Raw genomic sequence first — 16954 nt, 5'->3', positions numbered from 1 at the left:
GCTTCATCTCCATAACAACCCTATGAAGTACCTATGGTAATTACCATCATTTTACTTTTATTCATTAAAAAAAAAAAAAATTTTTTTTTTTTAAATTGATTCCAGAGAGGAAGGGAAAGGGAATCAGACTGTGACCTTCTGATGCAGAGGTCGACATTCAACCACTGAGCCATGCTGGCCGGGCTCATTACCATCACTTTACGTATATGAGGAAACTGAGGGATAGAGAGGGTAACTTGCTCAAAATCACACAGCTGGGAAGTTAAATATTTTGCTCAAGTGAAGGTGGATATGACAAGGGTCGTTGCACTCTGAGAATCTCACACATTACCAAGAAAGAAGACAATCCTAAGAATAGGAATACTAGTGCTCGCTTCCGCAGCACCTATACTAAAATTATCGATAAAATGATACAGGGAAGATGAGCATGGCCCCTGCGCGAGGATGACACGCAAATTCATGAAGCGTTCCATACTTAAAAAAACAAGAATAGTAATAATAGCTAACATTTATTAAATGCATTACATGGATTATCTCTTTCAGTTCTCACAGCAACTTTATGAATTAGGTTCTGTTATATTCTACTAGAGGCCCAGTACACAAATTCGTGCACAGGTGGGGTCCAGCCAGCCTGGCCCAATTGGGGCAGATCAAGGCTGGGCCTGTCAGGAGGAGGAGATGCAGGAAGTTGGCCTGCTGGTCTGTCCAGATAGGGGCAGATCAGGGCCAGGCTGGCTTGGAGGAGGGGCTGCAGGCCACTGGCCAGTGGACCCACCACTGATTGGGATGGGGGGGCAGATTAAGGGTCAGTGGCCAGGGAGGGCCGCAGGTGGTTGGCCAGCTGGCCCTGCCCCTGATCGGGGTGAGGGAGCTGATCTGGGGTGGGACCAGGCAGGGGGGAGGGGCTGCAGGAGGTTGGCTGGCCAGCACTGCTCCCTGTTGTGTAGGGGGTCAATCAGGGTAGGAGCTGTGGGCCAATCAGTGTGGGAGAGGCCGATCAAGAACAGAGAAGCTGGGGGGAGGGGCCATGGAAAATTGGCAGGCCGGTCCCACCCCCAGAACTGGCCGGTTCACAGGCCGCAGTGGGCATCATAGCGACCAGTGTCCTAGTCATTACAGCTTTCTGGTCGCTGGCTTTTTATATATTTATACATATATATATATATATAGATTGTAGTGATGAGGAAACTTGGCTTGAGTTAGGAATTAAAACTGGCCAACTGGAATTCACAATCAGGCAGATTGCCCTGGCCAGTGTGGTTCAGTTGGTTGAGCGTCTTCCCATGCACTGAGAGGTCACTGGTTATATTCTGGTCGGGGCACATGCTCAGGTTGTGGGCTCCATCCCCAGTGGGGGCCTGTGGGAAGTAGCCAACCCACGTTTCTCTCTCATCAATATTCCTCTCTCTCTCTTTCTCTCTCTCTCTCTCTCTCTCTCAAATCAATAAAAACATATTTTTAAAAAACAGGCAGATTGCTAGGGAAGCCCACGTTGGCAACTGCAACACCACCCTGACTGTTGTGATGGGTGACAGAGAGTTCAGACCAAAGCATTGGCACGAAGAAGCTCCTTGGAGCAGGCGGCTGTGAGTTGGGCCTTGAGGGATGGGTAGAGACTGCCTTTTCCCACACCCCCTTAGCAGACAGTGCAGTGAAGAGATGTGGGCTTGAATCTCAGCTCCATCACTTTCCCAGCTGAATAACGTGTACTTATCTCTTCTGACCCTCAGTTTCCTTAATTGTGAAATGGGGACAATGAAAGCCACTGAAACACCCGGGGGAATAAATGTGATTGGACATCAAAGCACCCAGCCAGGTGTCTGGCAGGCAGCATGGGGGCTCAGTGGTGGAGGCTGTGGACAATCGGACATAATAGCTACAGCTCGTCCCTACCGAGCACTTACCTCATGCCCCGCCCCTTTCCTGGCACTTAACATAAATTTACTTATCAAGGATCCTATTAAACAGGTATAATTTTCAGACCATTTTACTGAGGAGAAATGGAAGCACAGAGATGTTAAAAAATCATCTGGGCCGAAACCGGTTTGGCTCAGTGGATGGTGCGTCGGTCTGAGGACTGAGGGGTCCCAGGTTCAATTCCAGTCAAGGGCATGTATCTTGGTTGCAGGCACATCCCTAGTGGGGGTGTGCAAGGAGGCAGCTGATCGATGTTTCTCTCTCATCGATGTTTCCAACTCTCTGTCCCCCTCCCTTCCTCTCTGTAAAAAATCAATAACATATATATTTTTTAAAAAAAAGTTATCTGAGCTGGCAAATGACAGAGGCAGGATCTGACCCAGAGTCTGCCGTACATAGCACTTGACTCTGCTGCCTCAGTTCGGAAGGTGGGTGAGACAGCCAGCCAGCCGCTCCACAGAGTCAGGAGTGGGAGGGGGAAGTGTGTCATCAGGAGAAGCTTCCGGGAGGCTCCCTGAAGGTGGCATTGGAGCCAAGACCCGAAGGAAGGAAGGAGGCCAGGGCTTGGGAATTGCAGGAATTCTGGGGAAAGAATGTTTTGTGCAGGGATGAGAGCCCGTGCAAAGGCCCTGAGGTGAGGGCGTGCTTGACATGCTCAGGAAATAGCCAGGAGGCTACCCGACTGGGGTGGAGAGCCCAGGGGTGAGTAATAAGAGATAAGGTCAGAAAGGTGGGGGGGACGGGGTGAGGAGGGAGGAGAGCACGTCTCCACCCGTCTTCCACATCACTGTGTGTGTTATGAAAACCATGAGTATAGAATGCAAAATATGCCTGCTTCTCAAAGTTCAGAGGTGAGACTTGAGGGCAGGGTGTTTACGGACCCTCCCCAGCATAAACATTCTCTCTCTGTCAGCTCTGAGCGTCCCTGTGAGTGAGCCACACGGGTGGAAATGGGGAAATGTTGGTGTGAGTGACAGCGACCAGGTCTCTAAGCAGAGCCTCTGGGTCTGGGCCTGGGAGATCACCCCCACCTCAGGGCTCTGGAGGACAATGCTGCTGGCTTCCTCCAAGCCAAGGTCCAAGTTTAGTCAACGAGGCCTAAAAATAACACCCGTCCTCTGCTCAGTCTTCCAGGCCCAGGTCATCACCACAGCAAATATCCTCGGATTCAAACTGAATTTGATAAGCCCTCAGACACACCTCTGAGACCATCCGTTCCTCAGGGCCCACGCGGGCCTTCTCCGAGATCCCGTTTGGTCTTGTAGGTGTAGATCTTGGATCTGCTTTGCCCTGGCCCACCATCTGGGTTCCTCTCCCGGCAGAGGAGAGGGGAGGCTGGAAGGGGACTTTGGTATAGCTCGTGATTCCCTGAAGAACCAACACTGGGTCCAGTTCAGAGTCCAGCCAGGCGCTCAGTTTGTGTTTGGCTCCTGTCCGCATTCAGGGGGCAGCCTCCCGGTGTTCCTTTTCTTTTCAAAAGTTCAGCCGGGCATGAAGGGAGTTGAATAGGATGCCATGCCAGCCTACAGGGGGAACGGGGCAATGGAAAGCCCCGTGCAATGACAATAGCCATCACCATGAACAGGACACCGGGACCAGTAGCTGTCCTTGCCCTCGGGGGAATGAAATCGAGGCTCAGGGGTTTAGACACCTGGACGGTTCAGGACAGTCTGACTCCAGAGCATGTGCTCCTAACCTCTGGAGTCCACTGTCTCTTTATCAGAGTCCCTACAGGAATATGCCAGCAACTTGCTTTGGTCCGGGAGAGGAAGAAGCTGCAGGTTTCGCTGTATTTTTAGGCATACGTTTAATTTCTTCGAAAATTAAGTCGCCTGTGAAACTGCTGTGCTCTAAGGATGTGGAGACAAATCCACGTGTGGCCTTTCCAGCATCGTCCAGCCTAACCAGGGAATTAGGAAGGAGTAGCCGTGAGTCAAACATTACAGAAAGTCAGGAGAGGGAACAAGTTAACTGTTTCCAGAGAGGCTGACATTTGTCCAGGTATTCAACAGCACCAAGCCTGGACCGGGTGCTACTGGGTGGCTGGCTTAAAATGTCCCAGCCCTGCCCTCAGGGCAGTGTTTCTGGTTTGAGGATCCCTGCATTCAAATTGCCCTGGTGCTTGTTAAGATGTGAATTTCTCCCTTCTCTGGAGAGAATCAGAGCTGGATGGTGCAGGGCTGGGAATAGCACCCAGGTGGAGCCGATGGACACTCAGGTTTGCCAGGTGAGTGGGAGGGTGGGGGGATCCCTCTAGGCCGGAGGAACAGCACGGACACGGTTTGGGAGTCCTTCGTGGCCTGCAGACACTGGGGTTCAGTTCAAGACCCCTTACGGGAGGAGAGGGTTCCTGTCCCTGCTGTTTACCCCCGGGGCCTGGAACACAGTGGGGCCTGGCAAACTTGGTGTTCATTGGATTCACCTGGGTGCCGGGCTGCCTCCCAAAATGTGACGGGAGAGTCAAAGCGAAAAACAAAGACGTCAGAGGAGAGAACATAAGTGTTTCTAAGGGGATGAAAACTTTCAAAAAGTTGTCCTGGAAAAGGCGGCTCCATCTCACAGAGGGAGCTGGGGAAGTGGCCGCTTCGGGGAAGGGCAATGAATCCGAAGCTGCAGCTAGGGAGAGGGCAGGAAGCGCCTTCTCGCCTCCGGGCGGTCTGGAGCATGAGGTCACCTGGCGCTCCGCCGGGCAGCTGCGTGGCCGCGCCCGCGCCGGGGCGGCGGGAGGCGGTGTCAGGCTCGGGCTGAGGCTCCGGCCCCCGCCCTGGTGTGAGTGGTTCGGAGACCCGCTCACCGCCGGCGTCTAGGCCACGCCCCCGAGCCTGGCCACGCCCCTGTCGTTGGTCCTCACTCGAGGCCACGCCCATTTCCTCCTGCGAGTTCCGAGACTCCGGCCTGGACCCGCTCCCAACGAGGCCCCGCCCCTCCGCCCCCCAGGCTCGCCCCCAGGCCCCGCCCCCTCCGCCCCGCCAGGCCCCGCCCCCGGGGCTAAAGCCGCTCGGGCTGCGCCGCCCCGGAGTCGCGCGCGGGGCGTGGGGAGGTGCTGAGCGGCGGAGCCTGAGGTGAGCTCGACGCCCGGACCGTCCAGGAAGGCGCCGCGCGGCAGGAGCCCACCCCGAGCATCCCCGGAGCAAAGGCGGCCGCCGCTACCGTTGTCCGCGGAGTCTCGTCGAGCCGGCCATGGCGTTGTCGATGCCGCTGAACGGGCTGAAGGAGGAGGACAAAGAGCCCATCATCGAGCTCTTCGTCAAGGTGAGCGCCCGTCCGCCGTCCGCCCCGCCGAGTCCCCCGCGCCCGCGGGGCTGCCGGGGGCGGGTCCCTGGGCTGAGGCGGGAGCCCCCGCACCCCAGGCGCCCCCCGCGGCGGCGCCCGGGGCTGAGGGGCAGCGCGGCCCGCGCCCCCGCCCATTGTGTCGGGCTCTCCCGCTCCTTCCCGCCGCCGGGGTCGGTCGGTCCTGGGAGCCCGAGGGGGGCCCGGAGCCCCGAAAAGGAGCGCTCGGGGCCGGGCGTCACCGCCTCCAGCCGCCCGGGGGCCGGCGGACGCCACGCCGTGGTCCCGGGTCCGGGTGGGACTCGCTGCTCCCCGCGGGCCCCGGAGCCCCGGGGCCGGGTCCGGGGCCGGGGCGCGTCCGGTCACCGACCTCCGCCTCGCGGGCCCCGACCCCCGCTCCTCCCGGCGGAAGCCTCAGGCCGGTGTGCGATGAACTCAACTTCTCGGCGCTTTGCGAACAGTTCTCGCTCCGCTGGGCTGAAACTAACTTTACTTCCCATGCAGTCTTCATTTCTTTCTTTTTTTTAAAAAGAGCAGACATTCCTGGCTTCCGGAAAAGCCCGCGATTCCCAGCCCGGGCTTTCCTGCTCTGGTGTTTTCCACCATCTGGTTTTCTTGTTTCTCAGACGCGGAGTGTCTCGTCTGATGCAACGTTTTGGCTGCTCCCCGCGGCGCTGCTGCAGCCTCCGGGGAAGGTTGAGTGCGCTCTTTTGTTTTGAAAGACAAACCGAGGAGGGAAAGGGATCATAACTTGATTGGGCTTTCAAGGGCCGATTTCCCCCCCTTCTGGTCTCTTTAACTGTTAGAGCCTGGAATTATTTGCTTACCGATACTTCCCCTGTCCCTTTCTTTGTGTTTTTTTGTGTGTGAATATTTTTTCATTTGAGCAAAGGAGAGGGTAGAAGTTAGACACATCTGGATCCAGCTGCCTTCCTCAAAACTTCTTTAAGCCGGGTGCAGGAGGCAGCTGAGCCATGATACTCTCTCATCAATATTTGTATTTCCCTTCCCTCTCCTCCCTCTCTCAAATCAATAAAACTATATTAAAAAAAAAAACAACTCTTAATCCTCTAGTCACTTACTTCAGCAGACTCATTCAAAGCTGGGCTAGTAAGGAATGTTAACAGGAATCCAGAACAATTTTGTTCATTTTTTTTTTCTTGAGTTTTTATTTTAACGAAGGAAGACTGGAAGGGTGTGTTTGAGGCATGGCGAGAAGAACTGATCTGCAGGTGACGGAAGTGTCTGTTTTAGGATTTTGTTTAGGTTACCAGTTTTAGAAAGATTACTGAAACAGGAGCTAGGTATAGAAACCCCAGAATACTTTAGAAGAGTCTCAGTTACTTTGGGTGGCAGATAAGAGTATTCAGAGGTGCAGAGAATGTAGGAAGCTGAGATAAGAGAAAGATGGAAGGCAGCATTGAGAAGGGGGGCTGGGGTCAGAGATTAGTGTTAAATTTTTTTTACTGAGCTAGGAACAGGAAGGAATTTCCATAAACTCAAAAATCAGTATATCTACTAAGTCCAAAAAAAAAATTATCCTTAATGGTGAAACTTTAGAAGTAGCATTACATTTAGAATCTGATAAGGATACTATCAGGAATGGTTTCTTTCCAGTATTTTACTGGAGGTCCTATCAGTACAATACTAGTAACACAAGAAAAATGAGGTGTATAATTTAGAGAGGAAGAGAGCAATGCTTAATGCTCTGCTTACTATTTTATATTTTTATTGATTTTTAGAGAGAAAGGGGAGGGAGAGAGAAACATCAATCAGCTGCTTCCTGCATGTCTCCTACCTGGGATTGAGCCGAAATGGACTGAACCAGCAACCTTTCGGTGCAGGACAATGCCCAATCAACTGAGTCGCTCTGGCCAGGGCCCTGCTCACTGTTAATTTAACCATTACATTAGGAGAGGCCTGGCTGGTGTGGCCCAGTGGTTGAGCCTTGACCTGTGAACCAGGAGGTCATAGCTTGATTCCTGGTCAGGGCATATGCCGCTATTGCGGGCTTGAACCCCAGTAGGGGTCATGAAGGAGGCAGCTGATCAATGATCCTCCTCATTGATATTTCTATTTCTCTCTTCTTCGTCCACTCTGAAATCAATAAAAATATATTTAAAAAAAAAAAGGAGAACATGATGCCTTGTTTCCCAAATTTGAGTCATTTGCATACCCCTTCCAAGCTTTCCGTATTTGTGTTAGATCAGTATTATATTATTGTTTACTAAATACAATTCACCTTTTAAAAAATCCTCACCTGAGGATATGTCTTTTGATTTTAGAGAGAGAGGAAGGGGGCGAGAGAGAAACAGGTGGAAGAGAGAACCATGGGTTGGTTGCCTTCTGCGGGTGCTCTGATTGGGGATCAAACCCACAACCTAGGTATATGCTCTGACCAGGAATCGAACCTGCAACTTTTGATGTACGGGATGACACTAACCAACTGAGCCACTTGGCCAGGGCTCTACAACTCACTTTTTAAAACAGCGTATCCTTAAGTAATAATTCCTGTTAAACTATGGATTAGGTGTGATGATTATATTATAAAGATAGTTTGTGAACCAGCTAAAAGCATCCTGTTTATCACTAGTTGTAAGCCTTTCTCATTGGCCTTAGTGGCAGAGAATCAGGGTTCAAGTCACATTTCTTCTTTTGTTGTTAATCCTCACCCAAGATATTTTTCCATTGATTTTTAGGGAGAGTGGAAGAGTGAGGGAAAGACAGAGAGAAACATCGATGTGAGAGAGAAACGGCCAGGGCCCGAGGAGACTGCAGCCAAGTTACGTGCCCTTTACCGGGATCGAACCTGGGACCCTTTGGTCTTCAGGCTGACCCTCTGTCCACTGAGCCAAACCAGCTAGGGCTCAAGTCACATTTCTTGACTCACTGGCTTGTTTTTTTTGGGCAAGTTGTTTTCCCTTTCTGAGACTTTCGTTTCTGAAGTAAAAGGTGAAATGTTTTCTGTTGCTTGGTGAATCAATATAGGCAAAACTTTGTACTGATGTAAACCAGGGGAGTTGTTTCAGAGGAGAAAAAAGGTAGGGGGGCAGATAAATTGTGGTAAAGAGTATTTTTCATTTCTTCTCAAAACCTGTGTGCGGAAAATGCAAATGGGGGAAAATACCTTTGTAAATACAGTTATTTTGAAAGCAGTGAGGGAGGGGGCAGAGGCCATGGTTGTCCAGAGTGATATTTTAAACCGTATTAATTATTCTGCCAAAAGGTTTCTGTAGCAGAAATCTGTTATCTAGCTCTAGCCGGTTTGGCTCAGAGGATAGAGTGCCGGGCCTGTGGACTGAAGGGTCTAGGGTTCAATTCCGGTCAAGGGTACATGCAGCCTCAGTCCCCAGTAAGGGGCATGCAGGAGGCAGCCAGTCAATGGTTCTCTTATTGTTGATGTTTCTATCTCTCCCTCTCCCTTCTCTGAAATCAATACAAAAAATTAAAAAGAAAACTGTTATCTAAACTTATAGCCCAAGTGAAAAACATTGAGCCTACCTAAATTTAGATAGCTGTAAATTTAAAGAGAAATAGGCTAGGATCTTCCCAACTAGTGTGACTGGACGCAAAGCTGCATTTCCCTCCCTGGGGAATATTGTTTTTGGAACCATTTGGAGCCCAGTGATCCCCATCCCCTGTATAACAGCAGCTGTCTATTTTTAAAAAATATATATATTTTATTGATTTTTTACAGAGAGGAAGAGAGATAGATAGTCAGAAACATTGATGAGAGAAAAACATCGACCAGCTGCCTCCTGCATACCTCCCACCGGGGACGTGCCCGCAACCAAGGCACATGTCCCTGACTGGAATCGAACCTGGGACCCTCCAGTCCGCAGACCAGCGCTCTATTCACTGAACCAAACCGGTTTCGGCAGTTGTCTATTTTTGTGTGTTTACCTCAACACGGTTAGGACAGGAACCTTCCCAGTAGTACAGAGGCTTACGAAGGCAGTCATCCTCAACAGGGTGGATGCCCACTTCCACCACTCTGAGGGACGTGGGAGGTATATGTATTTTGTTAACACCAGCCCCAGTTGGATCTACCAACCAAGAGGGTGAAGTTCAAACTCTTTAGCAAGGTCTTGTCTGACTGCTACCTGGGTTTCTAATCCAATTTGTTCATTTATTGTGTGTTTCAACACTTGTTGCTTTAGCCTTTCTGTGCCTCATCTGCATGGTTGAGTTCTTAATAGACCAAACTCATGAGATTAAATTAGTGAATATATATGGGATAGAACAGTGAATAGTACACAGTAAGCAAGTCAGTGCTAATTGTGTGTTATTTTGAACCCAGTACCCTTCAGACTGCAGTCTGATGCTCTATCCACTGAGCCAAGCAGTTTGTCATTTTGTATGTACATATTTAGTTGCAGAAACTCCTATTAGATAGTAAGGAATTGGGGTTGTGGTGGTTAAAAAAAAAAGGAAGGAAGAAAGAAGTCTTGTGCAGAGTGGCTTAACACATAAGAATGGTGTTTCTTCTGAGATTTTTGGCAGGGTTTCGAATGTGCTTGGACCCTGGGGCAAGACTGCTTGGCTTGGATCTGGCTTCAGGAGTGTCAGGCAAATTTTATAAGTACTCAGTGCCTTATTTTTCTGATCTCTAATATCAGGATATAATAATGACAATTTTATAGGGTTCCTGATGGGATTAACTGGTAATCTGTCCCCCCCCAACCCCCCCCCCCCCCCGTTAATCCTTACCCGAAGACATTTTTTCCATTGGTTTTTAGAGAGAGTGGAAGGAGCAGAGAGAGACAGAGAAACATTGGTTGACTCCCGAAAGTGCCCCGACCAGTAATGGAACCCATGACCCTTTAGTCCCAGGGTTGATGCTCTAACCACTCAACAAACTGGCCAGGACAGACAATATATTATTCTTAAATGTGGCCTTCAGCTGGCCAGGTTGCTCAGTTGGTTGAGTCACATCCCACAGAATAAAAAGGTTTTGGGTTAAATTCCAGGTCCGGACACATTCCTAGGCTGCAGGTTTGATCGGGTTGGGATGTTATGGGAGGCAACCAATTGATGTTTCTCTAGAACATAGATGTTTCTCTCCCTCTCTTTCTTCTCTCAAAAAAAGGTGAGGATTACAAAATAATGTGGGCTTCATTACTATAATAGGATTCAGGGCCGAAACCGGTTTGCTCAGTGGATAGAGCGTCAGCCTGTGGACTGAAAGGTCCCCGGTTCGATTCCGGTCAAGGGCATGTACCTTGGTTGTGGGCACATCCCCGGTAGGGGGTGTGCAAGAGACAGCTGATCGAAGTCTCTCTCATCGATCTTTCTAACTATCCCTCTCTCTTCCTCTCTGTAAAAAAATCAATAAAATATATTTTTTAATTAAAAAAAAATAGGATTCAGGGACTCTGTAAATCCTTGAAATTATATAGAAGATTCTATGTGAGTTTTTCCCCCACTACAGATTCCTAATCCAAAGATTAAGAAACAGTTTTCTAAAAACAGTAGATGGTGGCATTCTGATTGTCAAGCATAATTCATAAAAGTAATGTATAAAGGGTTTGGGCTAGATCACTAAAGTCACTTCCATCTGATTATCTGTGACTTACTGGCATGAGCTAAGTGTCCAATACTGTGTTAAGCACTGTGGGAGTTATAAGTAGCTATTCAATATTTCCTATCTTTAGGTATATACATTTTATTGGAAAGAAAACAATACAAGATGGTTTGGAGTCAAGTGTGGTTCACAGTAAGTTGGGCTAGGAGATGTTTCTGAAAGATGAAAGTAAGTTTGAACTTGATCTTGAAAAAGTGGGTGAAGTAGGTGGATTGGGAATAGCCAAGAATGACAGTGTTAGTTATGGCATCATCTGTAAACTCCTTGTGCTTGAAACAATAGATAGATTGAAACTTGAAAGGACGAGGAGCCAGGAATAAATTAAGTCCATAGTGCCAGGGAGACAAATTATTTAAAAATTGACTGTGAGACTTTAAAAAAAAAAAATATTTTATTGATTTTAAACAGAGAAGAAGGGAGAGAGAGAGTTAGAAACATCGATGAGAGAGTGTCATCGATCAGCTGCCTCTTGCACACCCCCTCCTGGGGATGTGCCTGCAACCAAGGTACATGCCCTTGACCAGAATCGAACTCGGGACCCTTCAGGTCCCCAAGCCGACACTCTATCCATTGAGCCAAACTGGTCTCGGCGACTGTGAGACTTTTAAAACCTAACTTATATTTTTGCTAATATAATTTGCTAGCCTCGCTATTCTCCCAACTCTTCCCTGTTCAACTATATATTCACCAACTTCCCAGTGGATTTGGGAAGGTGTGAATGGATCATATAGGTGGGCAAACTCTTAGCTGTTTTCCCAGTATAAGGTGGGAGTTGTTTATATTTTGTTTCAAGAGCAGGCTTAAAACCTCTTTTTTTAAAAAGCACGGACAAATTAAATAAATTTTCTATAGGAAATGATGCTGAGAACTTTGTTGTAATAGTTGAACAAAAACTAACTCAACATCGATAGAGTGCTATTATACTTTGGATGTAATTGGCTTATCATTCATTTGAGGATTTCAGAAGGGAAAATTCAGGAGATAAAAATGAATGTAAAAAAGTAAAGTGTTCTTGCTAAGTTTTGTCTAAGATGTTACTGAAGGTCTAAAATTGCTGCCCTAGCCGGTTTGGCTCAGTGTATGGAGCACCAGCCTGTGGTCTCAAGGGTCCCAGGTTCTATTCCAGTCAAGGCCACATGCCTGGGTTGCGGGCTTGGTCTCCAGTAGGGGACGTGCAGGAGGCAGCCAATCAATGGTTCCCTCTCATTGATGTTTCTATCTCTCTTCCTCTCTGAAATCAATAAAAATATATTAAAAACATTGCTACTCTTAATGAAGGTGATAATTCCAGTTAAATGTAAAACATTTGAGAGGAAGGGACCCCAAATGGAAAAGAAACAGGAGACTTCTGCACCAAGGGGATTGAACACACGAAAAACCTAACTCAGTGTGAATAATATTATAATAGAAAAGAGGCGATGGGAGGACCTGGCTGTACTAAAACTCACATGTGGTTTGGAGAGAGGCTTGCAGAGTTGCTTGGAAGTAAGTTAAAGGATGATGAGCAAGATTTTCCCGCTTCCTGTTTTATTAAAGCTGTGGAGGCTCACTGGTGTCTCCTAAATAGGGAATCAGTGAGTCCATAAAAGGGAAATGTGTGTTAGGCAGGATAAGACAGGAATTAAGATTTTGATCAAGTAAGGGAGTGAGTAGGGATGGGTGTGCCTATTTTAGAGGCTGTTCTAGAGAGCGGAAAGGGAGTTTCTGGAGGAAAATGACATTTAGGCCATGATTACAAATCATCCAAGTATGATTTTAACAGAAACCTAAATTTAATTTAGGGCATCGGGTTGTGAGTTCTCTTGGGACCTTTATTTTTTTAAAATATGTTTTTATTGACTTGAGAGAGAGAGGAAGCCCACAACCTGGGCATGTGCCCTGACCAGGAATTGAACTGGCCACCTTTTGTTGGGACGATGCTCAACCAACTGAGCCACACTGGCCAGGCTCTCTTGGAACTTTTAGTCCTGTTGTCTTTTTTTTTATATATATATATTTTATTGACTTTTTACAGAGAGGAAGGGAGAGAGATAGGGAGCTAGAAACATAGATGAGAGAGAAACATCGACCAGCTGCTTCTTGCACACCCCCTACCGGGGATGTGCCCGCAACCTACGTACATGCCCTTGACTGGAATTGAACCTGAGACCTTTCAGTCTGCAGACCGACGCTCTACCACTGAGCCAAACCGGCTTTGGCATGTTGTCCTTTTTTTGAGACTTGGCTTTTATCCCTCAGTGCTCAGTACCAAGTGTTGGTACAAAGAAAATCCATTTGCCGTATTTGGTTTGTTACTTTCCTTTATTTAAAATATGAAACCAGAAAACTGTGTTAGTCTAAATTTATGAAAATAACAACTTAGTGTAGATAAATAAGACTATATCTGATAGAGAGGCAAACCGGTTTCCTGCAGATTCCCCCCCCTTTTTTTGCAACAAAATTATTACTTCTAACTTAACTTGTGAAATTATTTTTTTTTATGAAAAAATTTAGTTTTTATTATAATAGAACTATAAAAATGTCAGTTATCTGTAATAATCTAAGTATTGAAATTTACCACCATCTAGCATAGCTATTTATTGGATGTGCGAGAGAAGAAAAAAAAAAGAATCTGAGCAAACATTGGAGAATACAATATCAAACAATTCATTGAAAGCAGAGGTAATTAACGTTTATTTATTAACATTTTATTGATTTTTTTTTTTTTTTTTTTTTTTTTACAGAGAGGAAGGGAGAGGGATAGAGAGTTAGAAACATCGATCAACTGCCTCCTGCATTGTACACTGGGGATGTGCCTGCAACCAATGTACATGCCCTTGACTGGAATCGAACCTGGGACCCTTCAGTCTGCAGGCCGATGCTCTATCCACTGATTTTTATTTATTTATTTATTTATTTTCACGAAACCATCAACACGAGATCCTGAACATGTCCGTCACCCCCAAAAGTTCCTTCATTACCCCGTTTGATTCGTCCACTACTCAGTAACCAATGAGAGAGAAACATCACACCCCCCCTGGGGATGTGCCCGCAACCAAGGTACATGCCCTTGACCAGAATTGAACCTGCTCTATCCACTCAGCCAAACTGGTTAGGGCGAGGTAATTAACTTTTAAAGCTATGTGAGTTCTGTGCATGCTTTCCTCCTTTACCTACTTTATTCCTACTTTAGTTACTTTATTTTGGGCATGGAGACCAGATGGTAGATGATGAGGGTGAAAATTCATTAAAAACTAAAGACAGCCACATTAGTCTGTTGTGCTACATGGGAAATGGAGGAGCGGCAGCTGAGAGGCCAGACCTGGTGTTTGCAGCTATTGGAGCGTCATCCTGCGCATCAGAGGTCTGGTTTGTTCCCAGTCAGGGCACAGGACTAGGTTGTGGATTCGATCCCCGCCCATCCATGTAGCTGTCGCATGTCAATGTTTCTCTCTCTCAAATAGAAAGAAAAAGAAGCTTGCTATTTAAATGAAAAATTGGCTTTGAACATACATATATCCAAGACTAAATTGAAAAAGTTTTAGCCCTGGCGGGGTTGCTCAGTTGGTTCAAGTATTGTCTTGATATGCCAAGGTTATAGGTTCGATCTCCCTTGCTCCCCCAATCAGGGCACATACAAGAATTAACCAATGAATGCATAAATAAGTGGAACAACAAAATTGTTGTTCCTTTCCCTCCCTCCCTCTCTGAAATCAATAAATTAAAAAAACAATTTTAAAAAATTTCAGACATAAACTTATGAAGACTGTGAAGTTTTGTATTACCGTATTTTTCGGACCATAAGATGCACCGGACCATAAGACGCACCAGTTTTTAGAGAAGGGAAATGAAGAAAAAAAGATTCTGAAACAAATAGTGTCCTAAAATATTTTATGTGCATTAAAACCCAACATCACAGTCATAAACACATGTAATCAACCCTGTAAACAGCAGCATTTAGAACCATTTTAGAGCCGGGCAAGCACACAGAGACCACACAGAGCCAGGCAAGTAAAAAAACTTTTTTTTTTTACAGTATATGTGTAGGCTATATTTGGACCATAAGACGCAGGGACTTTTCCCCCCCACTTCTGGGGGAAAAAAAGTGCGTCTTATGGTCCGAAAAATACGGTATTTGATCTTCTAGGCCACAGCATATTTTAGTTAAAACAGGAATCTAAAATTTTGGCTTAAAAATTAGGGGTTGTTGATTCTTCATGAAATCATATAGAAATTGTTGCTAATCCTCAATAACAGCCTTCATTTATATTTTATAATTGTCAGCAGGAGGATTATAGTACTATTTACAAATACATTAAAAAAAATGGCTTATCGTAAGTAGTGCTAACCTTAGTCTGTCTTAGGTAGTTTAAATATTGGCCCTAAATTTGAAAAATAATTTTGTTTCCTTTTTGCTTCCTAGTATATTCATTTGCAGGTATTATGCTCTTAAAAAAATTTTTTTTTCAATTATAAAAGTTACATGTTTACTGGAGAAAACAGAAAAGCATAAATAAAATAAATAAAAATCACTTAAAACCTTTCTAGAAGTGGCTACTGTTACTATTTTGTTATATGTCCTTGTCTTTAAAAACTTGCAATAATTGTTATTTTTATATTTTTATTGATTTCAGAGGGGAAGGTAGAAAGAGAGAGAGAAGCATCAATGTTGAGGGAGAATTATTGATCGGCTGCCTCCTGCACGCCCCCCCCCCCCCCCCCCCACGAGACATAGCCGGCAACCCAGGCCTGTGCCCTTGGCCCACATTGAACCTGGGACCCTTGAGTCCACAGGCTGATGCTCTATCCCCTGAGCCAAACCAGCTAGGGCTTGCATCAATTATTGAGAGTTTATGTATAATATATATATATATATATATATATATATATATATATATATATATTTTTTTTTTTTTTTTTTTTTTTTTTTTAAAGATTTAAAAGTTGATTTGGGGGGACGGGGAAGAAAGAAGAACTCCCGGAACCTGTTGTTTAGAAGGAGAGGCTTACTTAAAGAAATATATAAAAACAGTATATGAGTATATTAAGCACAAGAACCAGGCATCTAGAGAAAGAATGAGAGGAATCTCAGTTTAGATGGGAGCTCCGTGGGGGCTTCTGAGAAATCATATGAAGGCTGAGTAATAGAAAAATGAGGGGTAGAGCATTCCAGGCTGGAGGAATTGGCATGTATAAAGCTGGAGATAAATTCAGCAAATCGAGGGTGTGCCTAGAATAGAGAATGAAAGTGAGGTGTAGAGTGCTACATAGGTAGACTGCATCATGGAGGTCCTTGTATGCCATGTGAATTTTATCCTTAGTATAAAGAGCATTTCTCATCAGGGTTTAGTAAGGAAGGAAATGTCATGGTTTGGCTTGCATTTTAAGATGAGTAGTCTGACCACTGGAAAATGAATGAAAGAGAGGCAAGAATAGAAACAGTGAAAACTAGTTTGAGGCCATTGCAATCAAGAAAGATGATGGTGGCTTGGATTAGGGTGATGATGGAGAGAAAAGAATGGATTTGAGATACATTTTGAAGGTGGAGTCACTCGGAAGATAGTGAAGAAAAAGTTGTTTGAGAGAGCAGTGTGAGAAATGACTGAGGTTTCTAATTAGAATCACTGGTTGATGAAGATACCTTTTATTAATATGGAGAGGGAGGAGAGGATTTTCAATTTTTGACCTGAGTTTGACATGACGGAGATGTCCAGTGATGTCTACTAGAAAGTTGAATATACAGATCTCACGCACAGAAAGAAGTCTGGGACTTTAGTATTAAAAGCGTGATGAGTAAAGAGTAGGGAGAATGCCCAGGACCAGATTCTGAGGAAGTTTCAATACTTAGGGCTTGGGTAACGGAGGAGAAGCTGACAAAGGAGAACAAGAAGCAGTAATGAATGGGAAGATGAAAACTTAAAGAGTGAAGTGCCGCCGAAACCGGTTTGGCTCAGTGGATAGAGCGTCGGCCTGCGGACTGAAAGGTCCCAGGTTCGATTCCCGTCAAGGGCATGTACCTTGGTTGCGGGCACATCCCCTTTGGATGTGCAAGAGGCAGCTGATGGATGACACTCTCTCATCGATGTTTCTAACTCTCTATCCCTCTCTCTTCCTCTCTGTAAAAAAAATCAATAAAATATATTTTAAAAAAAAGAAAAGAAAAAGAAAAAGAGTGAAGTGCCAAAGATGGTTTTAAGAAGGAAG

At 46.0% G+C, this 16954-nt stretch overlaps 1 protein-coding gene, 1 long non-coding RNA gene and 1 pseudogene across 2 annotated transcripts in view; 2 read left to right on the top strand and 1 right to left on the bottom strand.

Moving 5' to 3' along the window:
* The first annotated feature begins 366 nt into the window (after positions 1–366).
* LOC118725018 lies at positions 367–479 on the top strand (annotated as a pseudogene).
* Positions 389–6279, bottom strand: LOC123652747. The gene is made up of 3 exons (XR_006742235.1): positions 6266–6279; positions 6129–6130; positions 389–474 (listed from the first exon to the last, which is right to left on the bottom strand). It is a non-coding gene; the product is annotated as an uncharacterized LOC123652747 (long non-coding RNA).
* CLIC4 (chloride intracellular channel 4) overlaps positions 4919–16954 on the top strand; it is a 56360-nt gene continuing 44324 nt past the window's right edge. Inside the window, exon 1 of the mRNA XM_036444533.2 lies at positions 4919–5169. Within this exon, the coding sequence (XP_036300426.1) occupies positions 5098–5169 (72 nt within the window). The 5' untranslated portion in view covers positions 4919–5097. The remainder of the gene's footprint in view (positions 5170–16954) is intronic.

Source organism: Pipistrellus kuhlii, unplaced genomic scaffold, assembly GCF_014108245.1.
Source record: "Pipistrellus kuhlii isolate mPipKuh1 unplaced genomic scaffold, mPipKuh1.p scaffold_m20_p_2, whole genome shotgun sequence".
NCBI lineage: Eukaryota > Metazoa > Chordata > Mammalia > Chiroptera > Vespertilionidae > Pipistrellus > Pipistrellus kuhlii.
This window is presented reverse-complemented; position numbering and strand designations above follow the sequence as displayed.